Raw genomic sequence first — 22813 nt, forward strand, 5'->3', positions numbered from 1 at the left:
TTAACACATGCAAGAAAAAACACTTCATCTTTGGAGAGTGCTAAGGAACTTCTCCCACAGTCCCTTCTGTTTTGACAGAGTAGGCACTTTCCAAAATGCTTCCTCCGCCTGAGGTATTTATTTTGCCTGTGCATGAATGTGTGTCTGCAGGGAGCCCTACCAAAGCCTTTGTCTGACATGGGCTGCTATGCCTCTGGTCCTGTTACACATCTCAGCTGAGGACAAGAGCACAACGTTATTCACAAAGCCCAACTCTCCCCAGCCTGGTTTGGCATGTCCATGATTCACACAGTTACATGAGCACGTTTGTTTCAGCTGAGACAGGGAAGCTACTTAAACATTCAGAGGTACTTGAAACATGCAGCCTAACAGCAGGCTTGGGAGTGGGCTTTTGTGAATTTCTTGTCTGTATTCCCCAGCGCTGCGATTTCTAAGATGTCGTCATTCTGAAGCAGTTGATAAGTCTGTTCTCTGGTTTAAACCCAAGAACGGCATTTGCATTATTACCATAATAAACCTTCAGAGCAGAGCCCGCATTTTCTTTATGCTGCCTGGTAAGCCACACAGATTTTTTTTCCTCCCTAAATGTCTCATCTGTAGGGAATGGTTGTGAAACTCTATTATTTCCAGGAATTGCTGGCAAGCTGCTGCTGTCTGTTCTTCTCAGTACTGCCTCTATTTTCCTTGTTCAGCCTTAAAAGCCAAACTTGGTTTGCAAAAATGTCTGGGTTTCTTGGTGCCAGAACTGAATAAAGACTGGCACAGGACAGAATTAGATGTTTTCATTACATTGAAAAGCCATTAAATCACATTCAAGTCTGTAAAACAACAAGAGCATAAATTTGGAAATAACAGTTTAGCCTTCAGTCCTAACACTCAGAACTTTCCTAAACATTAAAAATAGCCACTCAAATCTAGGCCGTCTCTACCTGGCGACTAGAATGCCAAACAAAGCAGATTTGTAAATGAGATCAACACTAGAGTTTTAACTCACTCTTACTAAGTAAGGATAAGGACGTCTGCAAAGAAAGCAGTCCTGAGGTCTCACTTAGGTAATGTGTCTGCCAGAATTTGGTGTTACTTGAGTACAGAGAAGTAAAGAACACACACGTGTATTCTCAGGAAGGAATGAACAGAATATCCTCCAATGTCTGCTGTTAACCAGGCTTGGTAGCCAAGGAAGCTGTAAATAAAAAGTAAGTCTAGCAAAGTCTCAAAGACAGTAGGTAATTCCAGTCTTGTATCAGCGGTGCTGGTGCAGAAGTATCACAGAATGCTTCCCACCTGAAGACAGTCCAGCAGGCCACACGTCGATCTCAGGCAAATGTGTTAATTTTCAGTAGCTCCAGTAAAAGGAATGGGGGGGTCCTCTAAATTTACCTGATTTAGAGTAAGTTTTCTGATCCTGAAATCAAAACCTGTCCCCATTCAAGCACATACATAAAACAAGTAGGTTGTAAGAAGTGCTAGCTAGAAACAGGGCAGAGAACAAAAGAAAAGGCAAACATTTTTTGTGACCAAGGAGATTCAAATCCTACTGCTCCCCTTCGCCAATTCTCTAATATCTTTCCTTCTGGGTTTCTGTACCACCCATGACTCAGATGGCTCTAAAAACAGCCTTACACACTCAGTAGGACCTGAGCTTCTCTGGCTAAATATTTCCTTGCTTTCGATCTGTGAAAGCCATAATGTAAGAAGTGATGTCTGAGGATTGGTTTCTGGGAAGAGGAAATAGACCCTACACAATGTCAACTGAGTTCATTCCCAAATGAAAACCATATTGGTCTGTTAAGCACGATAATAAAAACCTGCTGACCTAGTTTCCTGCAGAAAATCCGTTGCCTTCTCTGCTCTCATTTCAGACCTAAATCAGATCTCATTTGGAAAAAAAAAAGAAATTAACCCTATAAAGAAAAGTCCTGGTAATGATACTTAGGGGGGCATTTACAGCATTTTGTACTTTTAAGATGACACACGATGGGAAACTCACTAATCTTCACAGTACCCTAAAAGGTAGGAATTATAGGAAACTGAGGCATGGAGGGGTGGTACATGGTCAGGCTGCCTGGTGGAGCTGGGAGGGAATTCTGCTTCCCAGCTTTGTGCTCCAGCCACTAAGACAAGCCGCCTTTGTGCATGCTTCATCCCTGCAAACATAACGTCACTGGCGCTAGGGGAAGAGCAACTGGGCCGTCCTACTTGTTGCAACACAGCTCCGCTGAACAGCTCGAGGAAGGACGATTGTTCTGCCCGAGTTTTGTAATCCCGGCACTATCTAACATGAACTTGCACGGTCCGAACTGGCTGCTTCTGCTCTGACGCTTTAGCAAAAGCACTCGCTGGTAATGGACTGAGTTTTTCTAAGATGCACCGTTCCTTGTGTCTGGGGAGGTCATGGGTTGCAAAAGAAAGAGGATGTGCTGTGGCAAACCCAGCCAAGGGAACACAGAGGAGAGGTTTCTCTGTGCTGGACCATTCAAAAGCTGGTTGCAGGCAATGAGGTGAGCACCTGGGAGCCTTGGATTCTGAAGCAGGCTAGGGACACCTCCTCCATTTGGGCATTCAGGGAGAGAGTCGTCCAGGCAAGTTTTTGCTCACCTGCTGAGACAGGTATTTCCAGTACTCTTTCCCTTAATGACAGCCTGCTATGGTTAAACCTTATACAGCTCTGCAAAAGCTCCCCCGCAGCAGGTGATACCCGTGCAACCTGCTTGCAAATATGGAGGTCATCTGCAATAGAAGCAGGAGGCCCTGTGGAGACGACAGCTTTCAGCATGCAGTTCTGCTTTATGAACTGAGACGGCTCTGCTGAGATCAAGCACGCAGAGACCTGCAGTTGCTGCCAGCCACTGCTCCCTAAAGAAGGGCAATAGCAATGGGCTTCACTCCATGCAAGGTGCTATGCTTAGCTTCTTGGCAAGCTATCAAAGGAAAATGCTTTCATGCAAAGTTTGGGTGTTGCTGCTTGACAAAATAAGGATATAGGTCAGTTTGGGGCAAGAAACAAGAAAGGGTTCAGCATACCTAACAGGCAGGCTGGCCACAGCACAACTCTGGAAAAAGCTACTGTATTTTCACTTGACTGAGCTGACATGAGGGGACCTGTTAAGAGAAAGTGCTGATTCTCAGGAACCCAGGTAAAATCCTGCAACCAGCACTGGCCATTTCTGCTGGTTTATAGGCAAAACACAGTCAGCAGCTTCCACAAAGAGCAAAAGATGGCAGTCTGTTCCAGGGAGGCAACATTTTATACGGGGAAAGCCCTCAAAGTCTCTGGCTGTGCCTGCAACACGAACAAAACGAGAGCCTGAGTTCTCAAAGCCTCATTAGTCATAAAATTGCTCTGAGTTGGAAAAGTAATTATGGAAAAAGAACATCTTCGTCCCCAACATATCAGCTCCCTGTGGGGCTTGGAGTGGCAAATACTTATTTCACTGACACAAACAAGTTTTTACCCCCATTGTCTCGCAGAGGAAGAGCAGGCTGGACTCATTTCTGGCTCACATGTAGTCAACAACATTAGTCAAGTCCCAACTGCAGAACTGTTATTACTGGTGAGGATGTCCGAGGCAGAAAGACACAGCTGGATTTTGAGATCCCAGACTGAGTCTGCACTGCTGGCAGGCCGACAAACCAGCTTTTGATTTGTATGTAAACAGAGCCAATTTGAACAGGAAGGTCATTAAGAGAAAATACATTTTACACAACGTTCATTGTGCAGCCCCTTTTCTGCCTCTCCCTGCACCAACATTTTTTAAAGACGGGCTCTGTCTACTCCTGTGGACTGTTGGCATGCCAAGCCGTGCTCCGCTGAAGTCAAATGAAAACCTCCTCCTGACTTTGGCTGGACCAGAAGATGGCCCCAAGTAAACCGCCAGGGGTTTCCTAAAAGCCTACGGCCTGGACTGCCCAACCGACAATGTCCTGCCAGGCTGCCTGAAGACTCTTTGTCTCGGTTCAATAGAAACATTCCCACAAAACTCCAGTGAAACGACTAAGAGCACAAGTCAAACTAAGCTGTGACAGTCTACTGTTGGAGGTGACTTGGAGGTAGAAAGTGAAATGTTATTTTTATGTCTCTCTAAATAAAGGAGGTCCACGACTGAGAGCCTCAGAAGTCCCCTTTAGGGAGAAGGGAAGGTCTTGGGCATGTCTTCTTTCCTCTCATCCCTTCCTTCCCTCTCAAAAGCCCCAGAGTTGAGGAGACTCTCCTTCTGGAGCTCATCAACTCTGCTCTTTGAGTTGGTCCGAGAGGGGGACTTACTGAGGAACGCCAGGATGCTTCCACCACCCCACAGGGGTTGCGTGTGCCGCTTCTCCAGCACTCCTCGCTGCTGCCAGCTCAGGAGACGCTTCACAATTCTAGTAGGAAATTTGAAAATGAATTAAAGAAAGCAAAGATGATCCTGCTGGCATTCAGTAGTGCAGCAGGCTGTGGTGTTTCGAGCGGCCCTACCGCCTTCAACATCATGCCCCGTAATTGGAAACAGACCATCTTTAGCCGTTAACTAGCCTAATAAGGGCTTCGCTCTGCACAACTGTAAGCTGGTCATGCTGTAAACATACCTCAAAGCCTCTAATGACTTTTATCACTAGAAAAGTTAGAGAAGAGAAGAAATGAGGAGAGAGGTTTTTAGATGCTAGCACCAACAACAGAGGCTGCTGGACAGAGCTCTAGAAGTCACGACTCCTAGAGTCTCTACAGCTACTCCGAGGTATTCACCAACAAAAAAATGAATGTGCAGATTAACTAGACCTTTCAGGACCTTGACCCTGAAGCACAACGAGAGCTGGAACAGCTCAGCGTCTCACTGGCTCAAACCCCAAAGTGGAGTTTGACCAACTCTGCAACACACCAGAGAGCACGCAGGTCAGTCACACGCAAGATGCAACCGGCCTCTGTCCCCAACCCCTGCTGTAACCTTGGACCTTGCAGTCGCGTTTTTGACCGAGACACCGGGAGTTTCACAATGCAACTAGGACGTTATTAAAAACAGGGCTAGGAGAAGAGGCAGCGAAATGACATGGTTCTGGTGACCAAGGAGTTGGCTCTGGCTTTCGTTCTGAGCAGGGCTTTCAGAACAGCTGCTCCAGAAGTAGCTAGGGATCTTCTTCCAAGCGTGCTGGGCTCCACACACAGGGGTCCAAAGGCTTGGCTGAAGCCTCAGCTAGACAACTCTCTGGTCATCCTTTTCCCGTTAATTAATCATGATTTTCGTCACAACATACTTCTTTAAGCACGGCCCTTACCTAGACCTGAAAAGGCAGGTGTTGTGTAACTACAGGTAGGTGCCCCAATGGGTGACGAACAGAAGAGATGTTATCAAAACGTTTCAGCACATTCAGAAGGCAAAGCAAACCCTCCATGAGTAGAAGGGAAATGCTTTGCAGTCCGCAGCTGTCCCTCCGAGTGCTTGTGGTGGAGGAGGATTGGCAAAATGCACTGTTTTTTTCCACAACGTAACTGGGAAAATAAATAGGTTTTTTACAATTAATCATATGTAATAGGAGACTCTTGGGGCTAATTGTTGAAAACAACTTTAATCTTTTGACTGACCAGCTCAAGTAATTTGGTGCTTCCCAATTAGCCCTCTTAATTGGGCTAATTATAGTGATTGGCAATATCTGGGTGGAGGCAAACAATTTCAGCAACATTTTGAATACGCTGGATGAAAAACAATGAAGTGGATTCTCCAAGGCCAAGAATAATTTTAGACACATGCCAGACAGTGCCATGGGAAGGCAGGGGAGGCAACGCGCTCAGCGCCATGTGACAAACACCTTATAGTTCCCTCCAGGGAGTGGTGCTCTGACAATCCCAACCCCCCACTCTAAAAATAGCAGTTTTGAAGCAATGTAATCTCAAACACTGGCAGGGAAAATGGAGAAAAAAAGCCAAGAGGAAGAGAAAGGCCATGGATCCAAGACTACAAATCCAGGGAAGAGGGATACTCACCCAGGACCACTCTGCTGAGAAATACGGTTCTGTTACGATGAGAAATAAAACTAGGAGTGACCCAAGTGGCTCTAAGCATCCTGTGGTGGGTTCCACAGTAAGTAGGAAGTTAAATTAGAGTCCGGAGAGTGCGTCCAAGACAGAGGAAGACACGGTGCAAGTACTTGGAACTCGGAGACTAAGAGGACAGACAAAGCTACATGGGGAAACACAGAGGAGAGCATCTTGTAACCACCTGGGATTCCTTGGGGTACAGGAGGCTAGGTACATGCTGTGTTGGCTCTATTATTAAGCAACATGTTATAGCATTATTGCTAATCCCGTTGCTGGACATTCTTAGTATTGCTCTCAAGAAGAATGCGCTGGGGTGTTCTTCACATGGGGTTGTGTGGATCCACCCCTCGCGTGAACAGCAGCCGTGTGGCACTTCCTCCATGGGCAGCACCAGAGCCAGTTCAAAAGCCAGACGTGGGTTTCCAAGTCTAACAGAGTACGATATGCTACAGTTGTGATCTGTACAAACTGCACAGGGGAAGGGAATGGATTGCACCACATAACAGTCTATCAGTGCAGAAAAACGGTAGCACCAGCAGCCCTCTCAGAGAGAACAGAGATTAAATAAAAATGACCACCCTAATAGAAGAAGGTACAGAACCAGCAGTGCTCAGAAACCACTAGCATTTTCAGCTCTGTGCTATAACTGTATTTGAATCAACAAGTGAAGTGCAGAGGAGCAATGGACCTTTGTCCTTAGTAATTTTTATGAAGCCATCCAAACTCAACATGAATTACAAACACCACCAACAGCCAATAAAACATGGACAATTTGCTTCCTGCAGCAGACCTGTTCATACACATCAGCAATGTCCTCAACTCTTACGAGATAGGGTGGCTGTACGGCACAGGAATACTTGTCCTTGTGAATCAATAAGACTGAATCTAAAAAGCACCTAGGGTTGTGACTCCACTCCTCTTCTTTTGGCCTCCCTGCCTCTCTATGGCCAGCCTCAGGGAATAATGTCCCTTCAAGCACTTTACAAATGCTAAATAAGCCAAGCGCACAAGCCCTGGGAGGCAATTGAGTCAGCATGACCCCCACTGTGCAAATAAGGAAACTGAGGCACAGCAAGGCTAAGACACTTACCAAAAGGTCGTGCAGTGGGAGCTGGGATCAGAACGCAGGAATCCTGCCTCTCAGCCCTGCTTCATTGAGCACTGCCCCTGCTGCCAGTTTGGGCTGTAATGACACAGTGGGGGACCAGGCAGGGGCCATTTTCACTGTGGCGGTCAGCACCGAGGAATTTCGCGCTAGCTGTGGCTGGAAAACAAATGTTCCGGAAATTGGGAAGATTCAAACTCAGTTTACATTCCAATGGGGAATGACAATGAGATCTTGCAACATTTTTTTCCATGAAGAACACAGGTCAAGAGACAAAGCCATGCCAGGCCAGGCCAGGCCAGAGCCCAGTGATTAAAGCTCTCCCCTGGGTCCCACAGATCCTAGCGGAGTGTCCTCCCTTCTGAGCTGCTGGCAGTCCTGGATGGCTGTATGGTTCTGCCCGTCTCCCTCCCTCTGATGAGCACCTCCGTCTGGGGCCCACGGCACTTTGTGAAGTGGCTGCTGGCATCAGTGTATTGCTGCAAAAAGCCTCAGTGAGGCTGAATCAGCATTTTCTGCCACAAATCCGAACTTTTTATCAACAGGGCAGTCCCATTGTCTGTGGCATGTCGTTTTTCACGCTCTTGCCCAGGAACTGTCCCAAGGCCCATCACCCAGACATCTCAACTCCAGATACTTTCGGCAGAGGACAGCAGCCGCGGAAACCCGACCAGTATATTGAAAACCAGCAGAAAGACATTCCCTTCTGCAGGAACATGATCAGCTTTGTTATAAAGATAAACCATCCCTTTAGCAAAGCTTGCTTTGTTAGTCATAAGAAGGTGGAAAAAGTAAGCCACCAGCAAAGCTGACATACCTGTTATCTCACACTTGCGGGCATAATGCATACTTTTAGGGGGTATTAATAAATAACTCAAGGCAATACAAAGTCTCAAGGCCTTATCAGTTAACACAATGAACAACAAGCGATTTGTGCATCATTTCTATTGGCATTTTAAGAAAAGTGAGGTGAGTGGGTTTCCCTGACTTGTGTCTGTGCCCTAAAGGCAAAAAACAATTTTACTGGAGTCCTAAAGCACAGTTTTTAGGCTGGGCTGCCTTGATCATGTGCTGGCCGGAAGGATGGACTAGGTGGCCTAATGCACATTTTCCCCATTTCTTTTCTGGATTCCTGCTTGGGGTTGGTGTTTCACGGTTTTCACTCTGCTAAGATCATCTTGAGTATTCACACGCTGGAGAGAGGAGTAAAAACCATGGTGCTTTGTAGTAGCTCTCATCAGGCTTCCCAACCTCACCGTCTTTGTCTTTTATTAATTTTCCTATACGGGTCCCTGCTTTTTGCCCGAGCTCTGGCCTAGCTCATTTACTCTATATCAGACCCTGCTGTGACTCTGCAGTCACAGGGTCTGATAGGTCTGTTTACATCAGAGGAAGGGCCTTGCAGGGTGTGAAAAGTCCCAACTGGTAAATGAGAGCTCAGAGCACTCTGGAGGTGATCTGGGGGATGGCCAGGGCCCCTCAGCACTGAAAGGGTGGTCGTTGCTTTCGCAACAGCCCCTTTGTGGAAAATCAAGGAAATGAATGAGGCTGGAAAACTGAGAAAGGACTCGGGTTCGCAGGAGCCCCTGGGAAGTCAAAGGGCAGGTTGTTGTACTGGGGAGGGCATTACTTACGACAAAATGGTTAAAACCAAACTTACTGTGACAAAGCCACCTGCATTTGAAAGGGATTTTCTTGCTGGGCTCACAGACAGCTTCCCTGTTCCAAAAAGAGCTCTTCCATTAGACCCGGATGCTCAAACACAGAACCCTTAAGTCCTACACAGATCAGCCTGATGTTTTAAGTCCTGAACACCAGGCAGCCTCTCATGAATTTGATCAAGGTTGCTGCATGTTCGGCATGTCATAAAATCAGGCAGGTACCACAGAAGCTTAAATAAGAACTTCATGGCCCAAGTACTGAAAATTTTAGCTTGCAGCTGTTAGTTAGCCAAGACAAGGGCTTTTTCAACATGTGCATTATTACAAGGCCTCCCCCAAAGAGAATTACAGGATTTTAAGAGTCAGATCACATTAAAATGAAATCTGACCAGAGTGATTACTTACGGGCCAGAACAGCAGTGGCTTCACAAAGGTGAAGCAGATCTGTACTTGGGCTGAATGGAGATACTATAGGCTGGTCTCAAGAGAGGAGGTTGCCTGAGTCACAGTACAGTGAACTTCTGCAGCATTTTTATCTGACACTCTCTTGTTCCTACTTCACTCCTGTCCTAATCCTTTGCAATTCAAGAAAATCCTTCCATATATTAAAGATGACCTTAGAAGGACTGAAGTTGTAACCCTACTTTGAGGTAAGGAAGGGATACAGAAAGTCTTCCATTCACCACTGCTATATGCGCCCACTTCTGGGCTGAAGCATGGCAGCTGTTTCAAACAGCACACACTAATGCTTCCCAGTTTGGAACAGGAAGAAAGAATCACCTGTTGAACTATATAACTGCAGGAGGAATTTAAGAAAACAGAACGGAACTGTTATAAAAAGAATTTGCCCAAAATGTCAGGGAAAAAACTGTCCCCGAAGGAAAGTAAATAAGTACAAGTTAATGCTGTTACTGAAATTTTCATGACCAAGAATATCACTGGAATCAATGCAGTCGTAGGAACTGCAAGAAGCAGCAATCCTGCTGCTAACTGAGATGAAAGCGAAAAGCCCGCTGAATTTAATGGCTTGGAGTCCATCCACGAAGGAGGTTAATAAAAACTGACTTGACCTGATGGAAAGTCAATTCCACTGGCAAGAGGGAGGCGACCAGCTATCCAACTGGAGAGACACACTGATCCTGCCAGGTACCCCGTGCCTTTAACTCTCACTGTTGACAGAGAGATGAAGAGTAGATTCAGTCCTCCTGGGCCAGATCATGGAGTAGGAACAAGGAAATGGTGGGGGAATCTAGGAGAATCATCCCTTCTTCCCCTTCCAAAGATAAAATCAGTGAGATACCCCAAATTCGAAAAAGGGGAAGGACAGGTGTGCTGTGACACCCTTACCCAGGGACATCAATGGCAATTTTCCCACCAGACTCCACAGGACCACTATTTCACCTACAGTCTATTCCCCTGGTGCCCTTCAAAATTCAGGTCTCAGACAGATCACAATCAAAGCTTGTATTTACAGAGTGTGTGTCTCCAGCATTGGGACTGCGGAGGTGGGCAGCCCCAACCATTAAAATCAACAGGGCCATTTACAGATTGTCTATCCCCAAACCAGTACAATCTGCCACAATCCCTACCTGCATTGCTTTTGCATAAATGCTTTCAAATCCAAATGAAAAGGCCTGTACTTCCAGTTACACAGGCTCATCCTCTGAAAGGCCTAAGGGTCTTTTATAACCATCTGATCATCACAATCTGACACACACTATTTATTTAAGGATGTATTTTTCCCATGACCCTATGGACTCACTTCCTTCCACCAGCTCCCTGGGTAAGAGGAGCTTGTGAGAAGTTAAGCACGAGGAAGTTCAACAACATGTATTTACCTTGGGGTGGGGGGGATGGAACAGAGCCAACAGTGAACCATTCCATGAAAAATAAGCTTGCACTTTTTAGCAGCCCGGTATTGAACCTGAAGATAGCTTGTGATACTGCCTGGGCAGATGTGCTGCATCGTCTAATCAGAAGAACTCTTCTGGATTGGAGAGAAATAATAACAAAATGGGCATGGAGTGGAATTTCCATGGAAACTTGGAGCAGACATAGTGTTATTTGCAGCAAGCCTTTGTACTTTGAGTGGAAAGTTTTTTAGTTTACACAAAACCCAGCTATTATTTTCTTTGCAGCACAAGCTCGAGCCAAACATTGTCATATTAAAGCTGCAAAAAGTCGATTTTATCTTCCAGCCAGCACAATGGTCAACACAAAATTTCAAAAGCTGCTGTAAAGCACAGCCTGATGTTTATCTCGCTGGGAGCTAAAGACATTGGGGGGGGAAGAAAAGAAAAGATTTGGGCTTCTTTTTGCTAATCCTCACCAGAAGGTGAAAGCAGCCTAGAAAATGTCTCCTGTTTACATCCAACACTGTAGACTGGCAGTCAGCCAGAGCGTTGGCAGATGTGCCCAACATTAACAGGAACCTAACTAGTTATTAATATTAGATCAATTACATGCTACTGCTTTCCAAATACGGTGAGGTAAGGCATATACTGTTGCACACTCAAGAACATATATCTGCAGGTATATCAGCTCTGTAAGCATCCAAAAACATTTTCCCTTTATGAGCTTTAAACAATGCCCTTTGTCATCCCAACTACAAAATTATTTCTGACAGATTAGGGCCTCAGCTTTCTTTATTGCTAGCTGCAGTCCCACGGTCAGTAAACTGCACATTTATCACACAGCTTATGTCTGTGCTACCAGTGTTTTTATGGTTCTTTGGGGAATCTTTAGCTTTGTTGAAATAACAAGTACTGCACCAAAGTCAGGCACCGACCTTTACTTAAGGCTTCAAAATATCTTGTTGCAATGTGCTGTTTTTATTGTGACCAGGACAGGTACAGAGCCAGATTACCAGATCTACTCCATTGGTAATGCTGTTTTAAGGTACAGATGGGCAGCACACACATTTGAAGATTAAATCAAGGGAAAAGTGTTCACTTGTGTTTTGATTCTCTAAATTAGAATTTTGCTCCCAAGAAAGGGCTCACCCAGGAACTGCACAGCGATAGCCTTAGGAACCATTATTAATAAAGGTGGCTGAGCTACCTGAGAATGAGTTTCTGCTTGTATTACATCTCCTCAGTCTGTTACCCATCAGCTAGACCCTAGACAGAACCGCATTCAATTTAGAGAGAAGACCCGATCTGCAATCTGTGATGCTGCAGTCTGCTGCAGGGTTGGGAGGCGTGGGCTGGGAAGCAGATGTGCCTGTGATTAGTACTGATTCATAAGGACCAATTGAGATTTACTTGGGAACAAGCAGATTACCAGGCTGTCCCAGTTCAGATCGCCACATTAATACCTCTCTCTGTTCGACGCCTGAAACCAGGGACCATGCTGTCTTATAGTACCCAGGAAGGCGCTGCACTTCAGCTCTCACATCTGAAATCTTTTCTCTGCATAGCAGAGGCTGCTGTAATGGGTAACTCCACACACACACCATCCTGCGCTCCCTGCTGTGCTTATAATGGCATGGAAAAGAGAAGAGAAAACTCCGGCTGTGTCAAAACAGAATAATTCATAATCCAACTGCCAGCTTCAACAAACTCCATTTCTGAGACTATACTGGATTTGCAGAATGTGGAAGTAGCCTAACTCGCTGCCCTGTCACTCTGTAAACAAAAGGCAGGGTTTTCTGAGGTCCTGAGCCATCTTGCACATTACTGAGTGATCTCAACTATTTCAAGGCTTCAGTAAATCTGATGATGTTCATGCCTTAGAGGACTGGGTCCTAATGGAGCATTCATTGGAGTAGACTTAATGTAACTGAACAGTCTCTATCATCATCATCGTCATCTATGTCATTTTTGCTCTTGTTATCTTGCCAGCTCCTGCTCCCACAGCTTGTAATAACCTTCCTATGTGATGCACTTGCACTTCCCCAGCTTTGGTAGCAACTTGTGACCTGACTGTTGGTTCTGAAGATGAGACTAACCTCCATCTCTAGGTGTCACGCACCACACTCTTCAGACAGGTTGAGTGACACCACCCTATCAGCAACAGACCCAAGAACTGTTCACAGAGCCCTTCTCGTGTAAAAGCTCTCTCTGTTCACATTGTGACTGGACCCATTTTATTCTGTGCAGCCTAAAGTAAGAGTGAACAGAAACTCTCAACTTCTCAGCCTGAGCTTGCCTTACCCCCACTTCCCCTCACATTGTGTGCACAAGCGTAGTGCTGGTGAAGAGCGCAGCCCCAGTCACCTATGTCCTTTGCTTGTTCCCGAAAAGACATTGGCAGTGTAAGCTCCCCATTTCTTTCTGCCGGTGTGATTACCTCCCCGCTCCCCAGCAGCATTGCCTCTGAATGGGAGACCACAGATGCCTTCCCAAAGCCCGCTCAAGTTAAGAAATCCGGCAAGGTCCAAGGCAGGCAGTTGTGATGTGGACTGGACACCTTTCCACTGGAATTAGTCTCAAATGCTTGTTCATCCTGACAAGCGAACAGCCACATTACTGTCAAACACAAGGGTTAAAAGAGCACAAGATTGGCTGGAACATAATATTTCGTTCTTTTGTCACTTGCCTTTTTGTTTTGAGCCTTTCAGGTTCACCTTTCCAGTGTTTCCCTGGAAACATAAAACAAAAACTCACTTTTATAGTGAAAGTGGAGATTCTGATTTCATCACAAAACTCCAAGAGCTGGGGCATTAACAAAAGTAGTCTGTATCATGGGAAAAACTCACTAATGTCAGAAATGCTACTGCCAGCAGCTGGTGACAGCATTCAGTCACTACCCATCAGTCTAGTTGTAGACATTCAAATTTTTCTTCGGTCTCCCTCATTTTACCCGCTTGGCTTCATGAGGGGTTTTGCACCATGATGCCCTTCTTGCTGATGAAAGGGAATGCACAAGGTAGACTTCAGAACTCACTGGTGAGGCTGTTTCTGGACCTACAGGTATACTGTGATGCATTCAGGATCTTCTCTATCCACCCAGAGATGATCTTATTTACCCATGCAACACTCCTGGTTCAGTGTAGTGAGAAGCATGGGTCCCTACACTAGGCTTCTGGGACAGCCCACTGTGTTTTTGCTTGAGTTGAGAAGGGTGTTGTAGTGACCTTCTGAATACTTATGCCCAAAGAGATGCCAATTGGAAGTGATGCGTCCTTAGCAATGAGGCAGTATGACAATGTAGCTGAGTGATGTCCACAGACTGAAACCCAGCTCGGTGGTCCCAGACCATTTGCTATAACCAACCCCCATCTCATGACCAACTATCTCCTTGTGCAACGACTCCCCACATACACTTTGCAAATTCAGAGTAACTTTAGACCAATGGCCTGGAGGGGCACTGGATTGCTATCTCAAGAGCAGCGGGATTCACAAACCAGTTACCTGAATTTGACCCTTGAAGATGGGTAGATGTATCCTTCTGTATGTTCACTTGAATAGAGCTGCCGTGATGTGATTTAAAGTGGACTGTTCTCTTGGAAGTCAACCATGGCAATTTATGCTTTAATAAATGGAACCCAGCAGGAAACACCAGAACAGGCTTAGAGAATGATTGAACTTCTGGCAAAAACCTGCATCTCCTACTCTGATTACTCAACAGATGAATGCTTTGTAAACCAGCCCTGTCTGCTCTCATACATATTTCCAGAACTGGATTGGCCTGCTATTTTAGACATGTCATGGCAGCAGATATGTTGGTTGAATTAGTCTGTGTTTGCGCTAGGATGAGTGGTCGTTGCATTCTATATGAATGTCATAATTTAGCTACACTGCATCTTCTTGGCTTGAATGACAGGTTTTAGAGAGCAATTCTACATCTCTTTTAACGCTAATATCAAAACATGTCTTATGACAAAGCCCTCCTCTCTTCATTGCCAAAATCATCTAAATATTGCTAAAGAGCTCAGTGTTGTAGTATTTAAGCCTTGATTAATGTGTGCCAAATATTTATGCACATTAAAAGGGAATGAGTCAAATATTTTTTATGTTATCATTCATATTATTAGTTAATTTTCAATTTGCACATAATTTCTGTCCAATTCTCCTGATATTTTCCACATCAGTTCTAGGAATTAAGTTTCAACTGAAGGAATTAACTTTGCAATTGCAAAGTTACCAGGCCTGATTCTCAGCCATGCTGTTCTAAAGGTGAAGCGGAGCAGAGACAAAGCTGGCATTCAGTCATCTCTGTGCTCTTTGGCCGCATGCTCAGCCGGTATATACTGCTGGACCTAACACAACTTACATATCAGGACCTACTCCTCCAAATTCTGAAGCTGGCCCATACTGCCCAGCACACATGAAAACAGCCCCAAAGGAGGGCTCTTAATTACAGCAGTCTTTAATGAGCTACCTGTTGTTTATTCTTGCTGGCTCAAAACAAGTAAGTGCACTATGACCAGCTGCACTCCTGCCCACCCAGGTATGCCCTATATGAAAAGGATTTCCCAGAAAGGAAAGTCACCTGGGTTCCTGAAGGTCATAAGGTGGCCCACAGTAGGGCAATATATTTTGTACAGTGGATCTGGGTCACTTTCAATTAAGGGCACGTGGACTACAATGGCTGTAAGTGCTCCCCCAAGAATCAATAGGAAGTAATTATCTGGAAAAGCTATTCTTAAATGTTGAACACACACTGTTCTAGGAACCATAAAAACATTGTTCAAGACTAGGAGGGGCTACAACCCAACTGGAGGCGTCACCATGAACTGGTGGATCATTTTTTGGGTTTTTTCTTTTTTCTTTTTCTATGCCTCACAGAGAGCACAAAGCACTGACTGTGTCAATCAATGTTACATTTCAAATCTGTTTCTCTTGTATGTCTTCAAAATTCTACTAACTCAATTGCACAAAGGAGGAGGAACCGGCATGACTCAGCTCCATGCTGCAATGGCTGGAGCCGATTCAGAGTAGCAATCTTTTGGATTTTCCTTACCAAAATATGAGTCCACAGCTCAGATTCTGTAAAGTATGTGGAGGCCGGGTAAGGAACACAAAGTGGCAGAGTGCCTGCCACAGTCCTCAACTCAGGCAGGAACTCATGGGAAATTTCTCTTTGCAGAGTTAGGAAAGAAACCCAAACTGCAGGAGATTTTGTTCACTGCCTGTGAAGACAAACTGTCAAGGAGGAGCAATTTTCTGACTGACAGCTCCTTCCTGGCCCCAAATTTTCAAGAAAGGATGGTGACAGGCAGCAGGTATTAATTCATTCTAAATATTTTTATAGAATCCCCTTTTAAGGAAGGGGAAATCAAGGCACTGAAAATTAACGACAAGCCCTGAGCAAGAAATGAGTAAGGACTTCAGGAGCTGGCCTTTTACAAGGAAGGCAGAAAGCGAGACTATTTGCCAGTACTGGATATTGAACTAAGGTCTTTAAGAAATAAGGTCCTGGCTTTTAATCTCACAAGCAAGTTAATATCCAAACGTTCTGGTTCGTTTCCAGGAGCTCTGGAGGGTGCTAACTCTGTCTCTTTGAGACACATCCATTACAAAGGTTGCCCATCAATCACTAATTACATATTCCATGATCAGGAGAGGTTATTTTCTGAAATGGCTTGGACACTTTTTGTCAGGAAAGCGGTGTTGCTTCCATAGAGCAATGGTCTAGGTTGGGCATACTGATGGGAAAGAACGAACAGTCAGGAAGTTTGCATCATCTACCAACCAATGTTACACTGCAATAGAGTGCAAAAGGGCAGTATGACCACTGCTTCTGTATTTTGAGTGTCCTCTGAACATTTCAAGTGATGCCTGCTTCAATAACAGGATCCTCTCTCCTTTGTTACACTTGGCCGATCAAAATGACTTGTGTTTGTTTTCACAATTGTGGGTGTTGTAATATGACAATACTACAAAACAGTCTTACCTAAAAGCAGCTCATGAGAAAACAAGGGAAAACCGCTCTCCATTCATTCAAAAGGGAACCTTCTCATAGACATTTTATCTCAGGTGACTCAAAAACCACCATCTGCTCATTGTTCTCCAGTACAACTAACCAGTTGCTGCTTCTAGTATCAGCTATCAGCCTATGCTTGCATGGATGTGGACTGAGTTACATAATGGGTCTTTATGATCAATGGCTTCTGTGATTCACTGGTGCAATGTGTTAATTAAAGCACCTCTCCAGAAGAAAGTTGCTGAAATAATCATAAAACACAGAAAGGTCAACTTCACCACTACTGCAGTTACACAACATGGAAAAGCCTAATAGTTGACTGCAGATAGGTAAATGTAGTGCCAGGAAAACGTCTTAATGTAGGGTGATGCCCTGGCTTTAATACTACTTCACTTGTGCTTGCATAGGTAGGATGAAACCATGTTAACAAATACGTTACAGAACCTAACTGCAGCTTGGAAAAGGCAGATTGTAACCTTGGGAGTGTTTCAGAGTGGATCAAGGTTGCTCAACTGAAACAACATTGGATTTTTTTATTTAAATTAAATCCATTTTGATTTTTTAAAAATATCAGTGTCAAATGAAATGTAAAACTCTGAGAAGCCCACATTAAGGCCTTGATTTATTACAATCTATTCCAATAATTTAAATCAAATGCCAAAAAAATTTCTGTTGAAGTCTGAAATGCTAGTAAACCAGTGAAAGTCATAGGTTTGGGCCCTGAAATCAAGGTCTGGCGAAGGGCTTGCTAAACCAACTTCTGACAGCAATAGCCTCGTACAGCAAAATCAGAAAGAATATGCTATTCATTTCAGCTTATTCGCCTGGTTCAGTTCAATGGCCACTGAACTGAAAGCTGAGACACCAAGTAGCTCTTGAAAAAGTAGGTGTTGGAAAAGTAAGATAGCCTCTTCCAATCATGAATAAAAGCTAGGCGTGAAATACTGGGATCTCTTAATTCTATTATCTTTATGGACAAGGTAACCAGAAACAATCAGTTCAACTTCCTCCCCAAAGATAATTCTTCCTTTGTTTAACATAGCAAATGAAAAATGAGTAGGTAAACAGAACTGGGTTTTTTTGTTTGGTTTTCTTAACGTAACCAGAATATTTAACATAGTTGTAGGAAACATAAATGACTTGGCATGAAGGATGATCTATGACAACTTGGACAGCAAAGAAAGCCCAACTAATCTGCCCAGGGATGCTGTGTCAGAATCTAACTACCTGGTTGCTTGTAATGTTTTCAGATGCATTGCAGCCAGCTCTTAAATTAAATGCTTTTGTTACCAAGATACACTGGAATTCACTTCCTAGTGCACACGACTTCCTTGTACCAGTGAGTTAAGCAAATAATATTACATTATGCTTCAGCCTGACTGAGAGTAGTTTCATAGTTTCATAGTCACTAGGGTCAGGAGGGACCTGATCAGGTCATCTAGCCTGACCCCCTGCCCCAGGCAGGAATGAATGCTGGGTTCACAAGACACCAGACAGGTGATCATCCAACATCCTCTTGAATTTGCCCAAGGTAGGAGTGAGGACCACTTCCCTGGGAAGTGGGTTCCAGTTTCTGGTCACCCTAACTGTAAAATATTGCCTTCTGATCTCTAACCTAAACCTATTCTCCATCAGCTTATTACCATTGTTCCTTGTCACCCCAGGTGGTGCTGGGGAGAAAAGGGCTCTACCTATTTGCTGTTGATCTCCCCTGAGGAGTTTGTAGGCAGCCACCAGGTCCCCCCTCAGCCTCCTCTTGCTGAGGCTGAACAGGTTCAGGTCCCTCAGTCTCTTCTCATAGGGTCTGTCCTGTTGCCCTCTTACCAAGCGGGTGGCCCTCCTCTGAACCCTCTCAACACAGACTACATCCTTCTTAAAGTGCAGCGCCCAGTACTGGACGTAGTACTCCAATTGCGGCCTGACCAATGTCACATGGGGGGGTATCACCTCTCTGGGTCAGCTTGAGATGCATCATGTTCATCTTAGAGTCAACAATGACTCCAAGATCCTTTTCCGCTACTGTGCTTTCAAGGGGGGAACTCCTCAGCCTCTTGATGTCATGGGCTACTAAGTGAACTTTCCCTGAAGTTTGAAGGTAATGGTAGCTGTTCACAAACAGCAAGGGGATTGTGCTAGAATTACAAACTGGTTACCTGTGGTCAATAACTGCTACGTTGGAAGGAGGGATCCCCAGAACAGCACAACTCTCCTCAAGTTCTTTCTTACGAATCTCTCCTTGATTGTAGTAATTTCCTGAGGAGAACAAATACAGCAGCAAGATCCTTTAGTTCAAGTCTACATAGGGCAAACATCTCCTGACATAAGCACTATAAATCTCAAAGCACGTTGGCACTATGCAGGATCTGAAAATACTAAACATCAGAGCTTCCCCATCTCAGGACAAGGCACACTGTGGGGGCAAACCCTATATAGCCTTTAGCCAGGCAACACTCTCTTCAGCCAGTGGAAAGTTTTAGGACAAAATTCTGCTCTTGGTTACACCCACCTGCCTGTCTTGACTCCAAATGCACATGCGTATCTGAGAGTAGAATGAGCTCATTCATCTGGAGGCCTGGAATTGCCAAACCACATCAGATCAGTGGTTCACATGGTCCACCACCCTGTCTCTGACAACAGCCATATCCCAGATTCTTCAGCAAAAGGGGGGAAAAAAACCCCTAAAGTGGACAATTATACAATAATTAGCTTCTAAGAGGAATTTTTTTCCTGCCTCCTCAGCAAACAGTGGATAAGCTAGGCCCTGCAGTAGGCAGGCCTGTAGCTCTTCTGTTTTCCCCCATATAAATATCTAGTAGTCTGTTGAAGTCTACTAAGCATTTAGCCTCAATGACATTTTGGTTGCAGTGAGTTCCACAGGTTAATTGTGCTTTGGGGGAAAACAGTATTTACTCTTTCTAATCTAATATCATTCTTGCAAGAACATAAAACGAGAGTCACTATTTATACCTGACTTCTACGGAATCCTGAATACTGTACAATGCAAACACTTGTTGACCATATTGGAAAAAATAGCATAGCCTGTAACAATTCAGTATGTGCTGGGTGGGCTCTATGAAACTGGGTATGGGTCTCAATTCACCTGCTAGAACACAAACACTGATATACCACAACGAGCAATAGCTGGGATCCTTATGAGGTCATACATTGATGCCTCCTTCATTATGAGAGGAAGTTCAATAGACTCTAACTGCTGTAAATTATGTTGAGACACTAGCTCCTCCGTTGTCTGCATCACTTGTACACGCAGTCACCAGGAAATGCTGGTGCAGGATCTAATGCAGCAGAACAGAAAAGCATTTACAGAACTGAAAAGGTCTGTTAACAGCTGTCAAACCCACATTCAGCAAGCAGAATTCTGGAAAACTTACAATAGACATGCTGGGACCAACAGCTAGCAGGGAACCAGGATTCATTATCTTAGGACATGGGCTGCTTCTTGATTTAATTGGTTTCATCTCATCCTGCCCTCATGCTACCTCGTACTTTCCTTGGCATCAACTGTGAAAAACCCAGGTGAGAGTTGAGCCAGTCCTTGCAAGAGTGATGCCCTTGCTCAGTGCAGCAGTTGCAACCCTGGTGTAACTTCCAAAACATAGCATGAAAAAGTACTGCCATATCTTAACGGATGATTCAAGTTTGCACTCAGGCACTCTAAATTACATTTAACTTTTTATTACTATGAGGCGAGTCATCAAAGAGTAGTGTTTATCTGGTGGAGTGTTGCAATCTGAGCTGTCAAACTAGGCTGTGTGTGTCATTCAAAGATGGAAGCATTAACTTCACAAGAGAAAACTTTTCCTATTATATTACAACTTAAATTCTCTCACCGTAGCCCTGGAGCAGGTGTTTTTAAGTGGCCATGATATAGCTCAAGAAGCTGCAGAAGATTGTATGTCAGGTTGGTATTCTGCAGTGGTCCAGGCCCTTGTCAGAACATCTAAAGACCATGTTCTTTTTCCCTTGGTAAATTACAGGAGATCCGGGGAGTTTACTGTGGGGGAATATTTTAGAAACAGAGGTCCTGGCTCTGATGCATGGCCATTAATGATTATGAGGCATCATACATATGGCTGGGGGTTTGTCCTATTATCCCCTGTCAAAATTTCTTCTCTTGGGATATGTTATGCTGTGTACCAGTTGGGTGTTTAGTTTCAGCAACGTTTTACGTGTAAGGGGTCAAATTCTGCACAAAACATCACCTCAAGCTGTAAGACCAGATTCATATCCTTCAGCTTGTGGAGTGCTTTACAACGACCTATCAATGTATACTAGAATTACTGGGATGCCATTACTACTGACAACTGCTGAATGGCTAGTGGTCTTGAGCCCCACCCGCGGGATGCTCCCAGCAGGGTAACCCCTACTATGGAGAACAGAACACCACCAAAGATTATTTGCGTACAGTGCTCTCATTGTATTTCTAATTGCATTTGTGGTTGTGATCTGACAACTGCAAGTGGTATGATGCTTTTTTTTTTAATCTGTTTTACAATTTCGCTAAACACTCCATCTCTGCTCAGGCCTACTAGTCATCACTTATTGCATGGATGAAAGACTAACTAGGTGAGTCACAGGATCTTTGTAAGAGCTGCTAAGGATCTCGTTATGTAATCCATTCCCCTACAAGGCTGCTTTCTTCACGGAAAACATGCGCGCAAGTGAATTGAAGCAGCACCATAAAAACTTTTTATAATGTATGAATTCACTACATTAAGATTACTGTCAGAGATGGTAAGGAAATGATAAAAAATAATAATAATAAAAGAGATGTTCTCCCTTGGAAAAGATCTGTAATACCCGGAATATTCCTAAAGAAATGGATTGCAGGATAGCATTGTGGTAACCTTTCCACATGGCTGTGAGAAAGCCAAGTGACATGCTCTGAACTGGTTTTAAGATCTGAGCCAGCAAAAAACATGCTGGAGGCTGTTTATTCAGCTTTTGTTGAGTTGTAGATTTGACCAATAAAAAAGAAACCCTAATACGTGCATCTAAATCTTCTCAGCTATAGAGATTGCTGAGGTATGAAGCCTCGAATGGAAAGTAGAAAACTGTCTGGAGGTTTGAAATGTAGTTTGACACCACTGAGTTTCTTGTAAAGTAATCCATAATGAAGTGACACCGAGTCTTTAATTTACATCAGATCCCTGTTGGGGCGTGAACCTCATCTTTTATATGTGTAGCACCGCACAGTCTGTAATACCTTATAAATGATGTATCTGCCTTCCGTATAAATTTATTTGTTTCTTTCTTTGGACTGATTTTCAGTTTTGCTTATATACATTTTGGTTCTAAGATCCGTAATTTCCTTGAAAGTTATGATACAAGATATTTATTAGACTTCCTACCAGTGGTTTTTGATCCCTTCTGCCTGTCACAGTACTGGTATTTCAGGCTCTGATGAATGATACTTTAGATTTATCCTCCTTGCCTTAATAACAAACACCTGAGTGGCAAGGCGTGCATATGAACTGCCACTGCCCACTTCCCACTCAGTTACATGTGGGCTAGTCCCTAAATCAAGTCACTAACTCCAGCTCTGCAAGAGGTGTCAGAAGGGCCAATTACTGTATAGCAGTGGTTCCCAACCTTTTTGGACTGTGGACCAGAAGTGACCACGGACCAGCACAATGCAGACCAGAAGCAGATGGCCTACTGCAGACCAGCAGCCAGCCCTTTTTTATACTCAATATACCCCATACCCCTTTTCATACTCAGTATCAAAAAGGGTTGGCCGCCGGTCTGCAGTAGGCTGGTCACTTCTGGACTTCTGGTCCGGCAGCCAAACCTCCTGCAGAGTGGCAGCCAGCCCTTCGTGGCTGGGGGGTTGGGAACCTCTGCTGTACAAGACCAAGGCCAGGGGAGGGCCAAGTCCGGGCCCAAGCAGGGCCGTGCAGGCAGCGGATCACCGCTCTGCCCCTGCTCCAGACCACGCCGTCATTGCCGTAAGATCCCAGCCCTGGCCCTGGAGCAACTTCCTTCCAGTGCGGCTGGGGCCGGTCTCCATGGAGACTCTGGCCCCCCGCTGCCATGGCGCCACCGCTCCTGGGGTCTCCCTGGAAACCAGCTGTAGTGTCATGAGCAGGGGCTGCTGGGTAATGGAGTCTAGCCCCCAGCCGGATGCACCACGTTGCCCACCCCTAACCT

At 44.7% G+C, this 22813-nt stretch overlaps 1 protein-coding gene across 2 annotated transcripts in view; it reads right to left on the reverse strand.

The window, feature by feature from the left end:
- The window catches only part of PIGL (phosphatidylinositol glycan anchor biosynthesis class L), a 61865-nt gene that overhangs the window by 37945 nt on the left and 1107 nt on the right, over window positions 1–22813 (reverse strand). For both annotated transcript variants that reach the window (XM_090026440.1, XM_090026441.1), the window contains exon 2: window positions 18799–18898. In XM_090026440.1, the coding sequence (XP_089882566.1) occupies window positions 18799–18898 (100 nt within the window). The remainder of the gene's footprint in view (window positions 1–18798; window positions 18899–22813) is intronic.

Source organism: Crocodylus siamensis, chromosome 13 (assembly GCF_052110815.1).
Source record: "Crocodylus siamensis isolate JL-2025a chromosome 13, ASM5211081v1, whole genome shotgun sequence".
Taxonomy (NCBI): domain Eukaryota; kingdom Metazoa; phylum Chordata; order Crocodylia; family Crocodylidae; genus Crocodylus; species Crocodylus siamensis.